General features: G+C 44.4%; 1 protein-coding gene and 1 pseudogene across 1 annotated transcript; one reads left to right on the top strand and one right to left on the bottom strand.

Annotated features, from left to right (window-relative positions):
• Positions 1–5,831: 5,831 nt before the first annotated feature.
• LOC116889403 lies at positions 5,832–6,218 on the bottom strand (annotated as a pseudogene).
• Positions 6,219–7,107: 889 nt separating this feature from the next.
• Positions 7,108–9,739, top strand: LOC116888092 (cyclin-dependent kinase 11B-like). The gene is given in 4 exon segments (XM_032889459.1): positions 7,108–7,131; positions 7,280–8,755; positions 8,757–8,802; positions 8,805–9,739. Coding segments are annotated over 4 exon segments (2,448 nt in total). The 3' UTR covers positions 9,707–9,739.
• Positions 9,740–10,144: the final 405 nt, after the last annotated feature.

The following is a 10,144-nucleotide window of genomic DNA, read 5'->3' on the forward strand; positions in this document are numbered from 1 at the left end:
CAAATGTGAGTATATATGCAAAGTGGTTGAAGCTTTGCTCCACCCACCAAATGTATACATGTACATATGTAAAATTATTAGAGCATCTTAAAGCTTGCTTCTTCTACCAAGTATGTAAATGTGTCTGTACCTGCTCTATACCACCAAACCCACATCCCCTCCTTGGATCTCTAAACATGCTGTCAGAGCTGATCTTGGGGACACACACACACACACACACACACACACACACACACACACACACATACACTCACTGAGCATAGTTCACTATCCTCAATTGAGATATAATGATTGAACATTCAAACTGCAGAGTCTTCTACAATCACAACCACAAAACACACAATGTTAATTTGATGTGCATAGATTTGATTAATAACTAGGCTTTCCTTTCTTTCTGGCTATTTTTATGGATTATACTCTAAAAACTCTTTCCCATACTTGTTCATTGCTTCAGTTATTACCGTGTACTAACTGATAATAGTCAACTGGATGGCAATGCTACAGAAGCTGTTTACAGTGCTAGAGATATTCAATCATATACCCTCAGGTCCAAAACACATCCTTTTAAGGCACATCAGTACAAAATGATCTTCCAAATGACTTCAAATGAAACTGTCATCTGGTGGAAAACAAGATAAAACAGGAAATAGTTTGCACATAAAATATATATTCATGTAAAGTTTGGTTAAAAAGATTACGTTTATAAAACAGCATTACATCAGGGTATGTCTTTGAAACAATAGTGGAAAAGATATGTATGCATTGTGATTTTCAAATAGAGTAGAAAATGTGAAACATTTCAGCAGTGAGTTGTTGGCTTTTAATGCCAGTAGATGACTACCATAACAACAAAATAACAAAACGTCCTCTTCTATAATTAAAAAAAAAAAAAAAAAAACCAACAACACCAAGAAGAGAACAACAGCAATCAGAAGTAACCATGTCATCTGTGGCATCTTCAGGAGGATGTGCAGCAACCTGAACATGGTTCCAAGAACGTGGTGGGTGTCTAGTGCTTTGTCAGCCTGGCAGGTTTGTATTCAACCATCCATGTTTGGTCACTAAGGTTGGGACCATTCCGTTAATGATGAATGCCCTGAAAAGGATGACTGCTATTCCAGCATTTCTTTGCTCTGCAGACCTCAGACCTGAGGGGAGGAATGTTATATTGATGAGCAGGAGAATGCCCAAAGCCTCTTTGTGCATATTGTGTAATGTGATGTCTCTTTGAGCAAAGTGGGAGGCCTGTATGGCCAGAAGGTAAAACCAGAGGCCTGTTGAATAACTAGTATTAAGACCCCCATGCAATGAGAAAGGAATCTAAGTACCCTTGGCTGGAGGTGGAGTTTTAAGATCCCATTAGAGTATGCGGGCACTGTTGACTACTTCATATTCAGACTGAGACTGTCCCCAACACTAGTCAGAGATGTATGACTAGTGGTCAGATGTGAGAGGTTGAGGAACAGGGGAAGAAATGAGATGCTAAGAGCCATTAAAATTATCCAAGATTCCCAGGGTCAGAGGGGAAATATATGAGGGCCTCTTGGGGAGAAATTGGAAATCTAAAAGACCTTTGTAGAGGTAAACCAGCATATTTGGTTGGGTAAGAGTTTAAATTTGCATACTCTTTCCTTGACATGAGATCAAAGTCCCAGCCTATCTCATGCAGTGGAGCACATTCCAGATACGGCCTTTTCAGCTACTAGCTCCTCATCAGAGACTGGTGCCCCGTCAGACAACAGTCTGAGCATTCAAAAAAAAATCTGGCTGACAGTCCTATGCTGGTTCACCTCCTCAAGCATATATCTTCAGCTGCTAGGTCTAGGAATGAATGGTGGAGAACTCATCATTTTGGTTTCTGCCTTGAGGCAGTGAGTTTCTGTTCTGAGCTGTACTTGCTAAGCTTGGGCTCTGCTACTTTAAACCTGGGTGATTTGGAGTCCTTCAGGTGGATTGAAATATTATAGGTCCTAAAGTTTGGGGTGTGTGTAAGAGTTCCTTATCGGGAGGAGGACAATATGAGGCACTCTTTGGTCAGAAAGGCATATTTGAAGAAAATGAGATCTGAGGCCCACTGAAAAATCATAGGTAGTAGATGAGAATTCCTTCAGTCAAAACAGAAGGAACTGAGGCCCATAAATAGACTTAGTAAGTCCACTCCCACAGGAGAATATTTAGAATGTCTGAGAGCCTGTTGGATATTAGAGGTCTGTAGCTCTCTGTTAGGGCAGGCAGGAGTGGGATCATTTGGTGAGAAGAGGGATATATGGGGTATAATTAGGGAAAGGGAATTGTCTAAAATCCAATTCAGTACAAGAGGACACTCAGAGTTCTTGGAGTAGGTAGAGGCACATCCACATTCCCTGCACACAGAAGAGGATTGTTTCTGCCCCTCGGGGGACAGGGGATAGATCTAAGATGCTCTAACGTAAAAGGATGAGGTAGGAGCTTCCCAGGATTGTATGCAATAGGCTCAGCCTCTCTTACTCTTATGTCTAGAGCATGATTCAGCAGAAGTTGTAGGTTGATTGATACCTTGAAAATTATAGAACATTCCAGCCACTCGCTACTTCAGCAACTCCAAACTGGAAATCACAGTCAAGAATACACATCTTCTGAATGTCCGTGGTAGGCATGGCAGCAGCCTTAGAAGTCTTCTAAGAGGTTATAATGCAGTAGTCTCAGGTTCAGTGTCTTCTTCAAATATATGTCCGTCAACACATTCCTCTGTGTGCAGGACAGGATGTCTCTAAGGGAACACAATGAAGACAGTAGTCTGATATATCCTTGCCTTTACTCTTTTGTTTGGGACCTCAGTCCAGAGTGCTCTAAGATCTCTTAGGTCAGAACAGTGTTTCCCAGGCCACTGACATTAGAAGTTGTAGGTAAGAGATGCACTGGGAAGATAAGGAATCTGTAGGATTTCCTCGGCCACACAGATCATGTCTGGAGCACTCTTTATTGTGAGTGTCTAAATCTTCCTGTGTAAGATGGTGGGGGGTCCTTTGGCAGCTTTGCACAAAGGTAGAAGGACTGTTGTGTCCTTAACCAAACAGGTAATGTGCCGGAATTCATGGGAATATGGGTGTTGAAGCACTCTGATCATCAGCGGAAAACTCTGTGCAAAGGTGAAATTCTATACCTATTTGTCAGAGGGGTAAAATCTCTGGCTATTTTCAGTATAATAAGAAAGACCATTTCACATTGAGAAAATGTAAGTACCTTGTGGAGCAGAGGAAGTTACAGTATTGCTTGATCAACTTCCTATTTTTTTTCAGTATGTAGAATGTCCATATGTTTTTGTGCTGTGTGAAAGTCGAGGCAGAAATTGTCCCATTGTTCCAACAGGTTGGATGGTTGTCTTTGGTCTGTGAAGCCTTTAGTCAGCTAAGGCCAAGGCTCCTTTCTTCAGTGGAGGAATGTCTCAAAATACATGAAGCAGAAAGAAGTTTGGAAGTAATCTAGACAATTGGGATATAACAGGTACACAAAGTCAATAGAAGATCTATTAACACCTTACAAGAGAAGGTAGGCATGAGTCCACCTTGAGCAAAGGGAGATATTTCAGGCCAATGTGGGCATTAGGAAAAAGTGTTGTTGCCAACTAGACAGAGGGGAAAGATGAAATATTTGTGAATAGATGTGGAGTGTCTGATGCTCCCATTGGAAGAGGGAGAGGCACTGAAGCCCTGCTATGAAAGGATGACATTTACAGACCTCTTGGACAGAGTGTGTGAATCTGAGGACCACTGGAATAAAGGGAGTCATTCTAATGTCCCTTTCAAATGAGGTGTTGGATGGGAGACACAGTTAAGAGTTTTTGTGTTCTCTTTCATCAGAAATATAATGGTTTGGAATCTTTCTTAGTCAGAGAGGGTAATTATTGAGGATGGAACAGCTAGAGATGATCTCAGACCCTGTCAGTCTTATAAGATAGATATTGGACCCTCTTATATACAGAGGTTGCATTTGATATATAATGGACATAAATCAGTGGTCTAAAGCAATGATGTTAAGAGTAGAATATTAAAGCAGACAGAGTCTGCTTAAAGTTCCAAACCCCTTTAAGGATAAGGAAGTGTCCTAGCCTACCTTGAGCAGAGGAGGTAGGACTGCTTCACAGATTCCCTTCTTCAGTTACACCATGGTAGGCCTGTCAGAATCCAAGCATTATTCTTCAGTCACGATTGTCAGTCTCTAAGTCTTCTTGAAGCTTATCATTAGCTACATGGTTGTGTGCATGAAGGATGGTAGGGAGGACAGTTGACCTAACTTTCAAGCTGTGTTTATGCTTAGCAGAATTAAATGAAGTCCCTTTGGTCACACCTGTATTTTCTTAGTGGCCATGGTTAGAGGGAAATGATCTGAAGCTCACCATTAGATGGTTATGTTTCAGGCCCCTATGTGGGGATGCTCTAAGAACTCTCTAGTCTTGGTCCCCTTGGGAAAAATGAAAATTCTGAAATCTCAATAGTAAACTGACCTTATAACTTCTTATAACTGACCTCGGACAGAGGGGAAGGTTTAGGGTATTATTTGTCAGAGAAGAAAGGCCTGAAGGCCACCTATCCCAAGTGAAGTGCTGGTGACCCTTCATCTAAAGGGGATGGTGTGGGATGCCTGGAAAATAGGTGCAGTTTGAGTAGCCTGTATTCATACCCACAACTTCTGGGTCCATCCTGAACTGCTTTGCTTAGAAACAGTGCCTGGCCATGTTTAACCAAATAGCAAGATCCAGCCTCCTAACTGTGCAGATGGGGAAAATCTAGCTTACCTTGAGTAGTGGGAGAACAGTATGGTACTGCATCATTTGCTTCCAAATATTCTTCCCAGCTTCCACTATCCATATATTTTATAGGTTGTTAGGAAGACAACAAAAAGCAGTCAGCACGCTCTTTCATCAAGGGTAAGTGGTTGTCTGAACTCTGATACCTTGAGCTTCTATTTGTCTGTGCACATCCATAAATGAGAGATGGGAACCACCTCAAACAAGTTCTGACAACCACCTCTAACAAGTTTGCATGTGTCTTAGTTTTAGCTTTCAATTTTCTGCCCTCTGATCTACACCCAGTACCTTGTGAGATCCCACTGTGAGTTTGCAATTGTGTTTGACTGGCACTCTTGGTCACAGAGGCTGGCACTAAGGTAATATGAAATAAAGTCAAGCATAAGGTGCCCTCGGAACAAAGCAATGCTCTTGGGTATCTCATAGCTAGAGGCCACATTTGAAGCTCCTCTGAATATTGATGGAATGAATGAGACACTCTGGGCCACAGGAGCCAAACCTGAGGTCTCAGTCATCATCGTTCCCTGGGACATACACCCTTAGCCAGGAAATGAGTGTCTACAGCCCTTGTGGTTGAAGGAGAAAATTATAGACTCATTTTGCACTACACCAACCTTCATGTGAGTGGATCTGATTCTGGTTTCTTCTTCTTCTTCTTCTTCTTCTTCTTCTTCTTCTTCTTCTTCTTCTTCTTCTTCTTCTTCTTCTTCTTCTTCTTCTTCTTCTTCTTCTTCCTCTTCCTCTTCCTCTTCTTCCTCCTCTTCCTCCTCTTCTTCTTCTTCCTCTTCCTCCTCTTCTTCTTCTTCTTCTTCTTCCTCTTCTTCTTCTTTCTTCTTCTTCTTCTTCTTCTTCTTCTTCTTCTTCTTCTTCTTCTTCTTCTTCTTCTTCTTCTTCTTCTTCTTCTTCTTCTTCTTCTTCCTTGACATGCAGCACAGAATTTTAAATGATCTCTTCAATTTCTCCATACACAGGAAAAATTATTTATGCCATTTAACTTACTGGAACTTGCCAACTACCTAGAGAAGGACATTTATCTCCAACCTGTTTAACCATGAGGCCAGTTCATCTGCTGACCCCCAAGGACGTAGATGTGAATATGATAGACAGACTGTCCCCTGTCCGCAACTTCATTCACCACCCTCGGAAATCAGTGCTCAGGCCCAGATCTGCAGCTTATTTCTTGCCAACAATCATTAAATGTCCTAGAAGACTTTCTTCATCATCTTCATCACCACCACCACCACCACCATGATATGTGCTTCTTGGGTATCACCAGAAAGTGTGTTGGTGCTTCAGGGGAAATTTCATAAAAAGGAACTAACCAGTCATCCTCGAAGATGATCTTGGCAGGGATTTCTTTGCAGATGATCTTGCCAAAGATCCTGTCACCACCAGGCTGGGCCACTTGAGCTCTGGCAATCACATCAGTCATTGCAGACGTTATTTGTCCTTCCTGTGCCATGGCCTGATTCTGGCTTCTACAGAGGGAATGACACAAGGTTACTTAGCTGGGGCCTCGTTAGCCAAAAGATAAATGACTTAGTCCCATTTTCAAAAAACGGTTGAGGGTCTTTCCACTACATGAGTACTTGAGATCACCTTGAGCAAATGAGCAAGGTCTGCCATAGGGTTAATCATAGGAGAGAGGTCTGACATTCTCTTCAGTGAAGTAAACAGACTGAGGTGGCCTGGGAAGAGAGAAAATACTGGGTCCCTTATGAGAAAGAGAAAACTTTGAGACCTGGTTGTGCGAAGGTTTGGGTTAGAAAACCCTTGGAGAGGGGGCAAGTGCCATGCAACATCCTGTTAAACATGGATGTCCCTGCTCCCTTATTCAGTGAAGGAAGGTCCCACCACTGCTCTTTAACTTCCAACTCTTCTTTAGTTGGTAGAAGTTCCACATCTTGTGTTTAGTCTGGGAAATTCACGTAAGAAGCCAAGACTTTTTCAAACAGCCTGGATGACTCTCCCTAGCTAGGTAGCCTCCTTCAGTTTGTCTTAATATGTCCATATACGGGCAGCAGCAAAGGTTCCACTTGATTTCTAGTGATTGGATTGAAGAGCATAACATAGCATACAGTCAACAATTCTGCACATAGGACCTGGGACCTCAAACCTGAGTGGAGCAACATATTTCCCTAGTCAACATGGTAAAAGGTGCAAGGCTTGAATCTCTGTTATTTAGTGTATATACATTGGAGCTGTTCAAAGTCATAAGGGAATGCTTGAGGATAAAAGGTATGACAAACTACTATTCAAAAGAGAATGTCTAATGTCACCTTGGGAATAAAGGAATATGTGAGCTTCCTTTGGTCAAAGACATGGTTCACATCCCCCTTGCAGAGGTGGGCAAGATCCAAGGCCACATTGCTGGGGAAAGGAAGACTGAGGCCCAGCCTCACCCATGGTAGTTCTCAGGGCCACTTCAAAATAAAGAAGCCGGGCGCTGTTTCTTCCCAGACTCCAGGACCCATTTCAACGGGCGGGCTGTAGCGGTCTGCAGGAACAGTACCATTCGTGGATCATGATGATGATGTTTGTGTTTTGTGGAAAACTGAACTGAGTGTTTTAACTCAAACGGGTGATGAAAAGGACTCTTGGAAAGTGAAAACGTTAGATGAAATTCTCCAGGAAAAGAAACGAAGGAAAGAACAAGAGGAGAAAGCAGAGATAAAACGCTTAAAAAATTCTGATGACTGGGATTCCAAAAGGGATTCCTTTGAGGAGGGGGAGCGGAGAGATCATGGAATGGAAATCACAATCAGGAACTCACCATACAGAAGACAGAATTCTATGGAAGACAGAGAAGAGGAGGATGATTCTCTGGCCATCAAACCACCCCAGCAAATGTCTCGAAAAAAAAAGGCTCATCACAGAAAAGATGCGAAAAGAAAAAAGAAACGTCGACATCGTAGTCATTCAGCAGAGAGAGGGAAACATGCCCGAGTAAAAGAGAAAGAAAGAGACCGCGAACGCCGGAAACGACATCGAGAGGAACGAGATAAAGCACGAAGAGAATGGGAAAGACAGAAGAGGAGGGAGATGGCAAGAGAGCATTCCAGGAGAGAGAGGGACCGCCTGGAGCAGTTAGAAAGGAAGAGGGAGCGGGAGCGCAAGATGAGGGAGCAACAGAAGGAACAGCGGGAACAAAAGGAACGGGAACGGAGGGCGGAGGAGCGGGCAGAGGAGCGTCGCAAAGAGAGAGAAGCTCGTAGGGAAGTCTCTGCACATCACCGTACCATGAGGGAGGACAACAGTGATAAGGGAAAGGTTGGCCACTGGAGCCGCAGCCCTTTGAGGCCACCAAGAGAGCGCTTTGAGCTGGGAGACAACCGGAAGCCAGTGAAAGAAGAGAAGGTGGAAGAAAGAGACTTGCTGTCAGACCTCCAGGACATCAGTGACAGCAAGAGGAAAACCAGCTCAACTGAGTCTTCATCAGCAGAATCAGGCTCAGGTTCTGAGGAGGAGGAGGAGGAGGAGGAGGAAGAGGAAGAAAAAGAGGAGGAAGGGAGCACCAGTGAAGAATCAGAGGAAGAGGAGGAGGAAACTGGGAGCAACTCTGAGGAAGCCTCAGAACGGTCTGCTGAAGAAGTCAGTGACGAAGAAATGAGTGAAGATGAAGACAGAGAAAATGAGAACCACATCTTGGTTGTTCCAGAGTCACGATTTGACCGAGATTCTGGGGACAGTGACGAAGGAGATGAAGTTGGTGGGGGGACACCGCAGAGCAGCACCCCTACCGAGGGAGACTATGTGCCCGACTCTCCAGCTCTGTCACCTATTGAGCTAAAACAAGAACTGCCCAAGTACCTGCCAGCCCTGCAGGGATGCCGGAGTGTAGAAGAGTTTCAGTGTCTGAACAGGATTGAAGAAGGCACCTATGGGGTGGTCTACAGAGCAAAGGACAAGAAAACAGATGAGATTGTGGCTCTGAAGCGGTTAAAGATGGAGAAGGAGAAGGAAGGCTTCCGATCACATCACTGAGGAAATCAACACCATCCTCAAGGCCCAGCACCCAATATCATCACTGTCAGAGAAATTGTTGTGGGAAGCAACATGGACAAGATCTACATTGTGATGAACTATGTGGAACACGACCTCAAGAGCCTAATGGAGACTATGAAACAGCCCTTCCTGCCAGGGGAGGTGAAGACCCTGATGATTCAGCTGCTGAGTGGGGTGAAGCATCTCCATGACAATTGGATCCTACATCGTGACCTTAAGACCTCTAACCTTCTGCTGAGCCATGCTGGCATTCTCAAGGTGGGCGACTTTGGGCTGGCTAGGGAGTATGGTTCACCCCTAAAGGCCTACACTCCAGTTGTTGTAACCCTGTGGTATCGTGCCCCAGAACTGCTGCTTGGTGCTAAGGAATACTCCACAGCTGTGGACATGTGGTCAGTGGGCTGCATATTTGGAGAACTGCTGACACAGAAACCTCTGTTCCCTGGGAAGTCAGAGATTGATCAGATTAACAAGGTTTTCAAGGACCTAGGGACTCCCAATGAAAAAATCTGGCCTGGCTATAATGACCTCCCAGCCGTCAAGAAGATGACCTTCAGCGAGTATCCCTGTAACAACCTCCGCAAGCGATTCGGGGCTTCGTTATCAGATCAAGGATTTGATCTCATGAACAAGTTTCTGACTTACTTCCCTGGGAGGAGGGTCAGCGCAGAAGATGGCCTCAAGCACGAATATTTCCGAGAGACTCCCCTCCCCATCGACTCATCCATGTTCCCCACATGGCCTGCCAAGAGTGAGCAGCAGAGGGTGAAGAGAGGAGGAGTCCACGCCCCCTGAGGGGCGTGCCTGGGCTACAGCCAGCTGGAGGATGACGACCTGAAGGAGACGGGCTTCCACCTCACCACCACCAACCAGGGAGCCTCAGCTGCTGGCCCTGGCTTCAGCCTCAAGTTCTGAGGTCAGCTTGATGGACTTGGCCCAACTGGGTGGTGACAACATGATCTGCTGAGTCAGGGCAGCATCATTGTTGTTGTTATTGTTGTTCCGTGTTGTTTGGGGCAAGTTGTAAATTTGTGGAATTAAATGAAATTTTATTCTGAAAAAAAAAAAAGGACTGTGTGAAGTATCTGGGCACAGGGAGGTTCAGAATGGGAAGTTCTGAGAAAACCTTTAACAAAGGAGAAATCTTGAATGTCTTGGTTCACAAGCTGGAGGTCCCTAGTCATATTTTGCAGAAAAGAAGTATCCACTTCACCCATGGTCAGAGGGGAAGGTTCTAGGCTACATTGGGTACTGGAGGAATGTTCTGCCTCTGCCTCACTAGCTTCTCTGTATATCCCCATATGTGCATACTCTGCGTGACATCTTTGAGTCCAGGCCATGGTCACAACAACA

The sequence above is a fragment of the Rattus rattus genome, chromosome X (assembly GCF_011064425.1).
Source record: "Rattus rattus isolate New Zealand chromosome X, Rrattus_CSIRO_v1, whole genome shotgun sequence".
Lineage (NCBI taxonomy): Eukaryota > Metazoa > Chordata > Mammalia > Rodentia > Muridae > Rattus > Rattus rattus.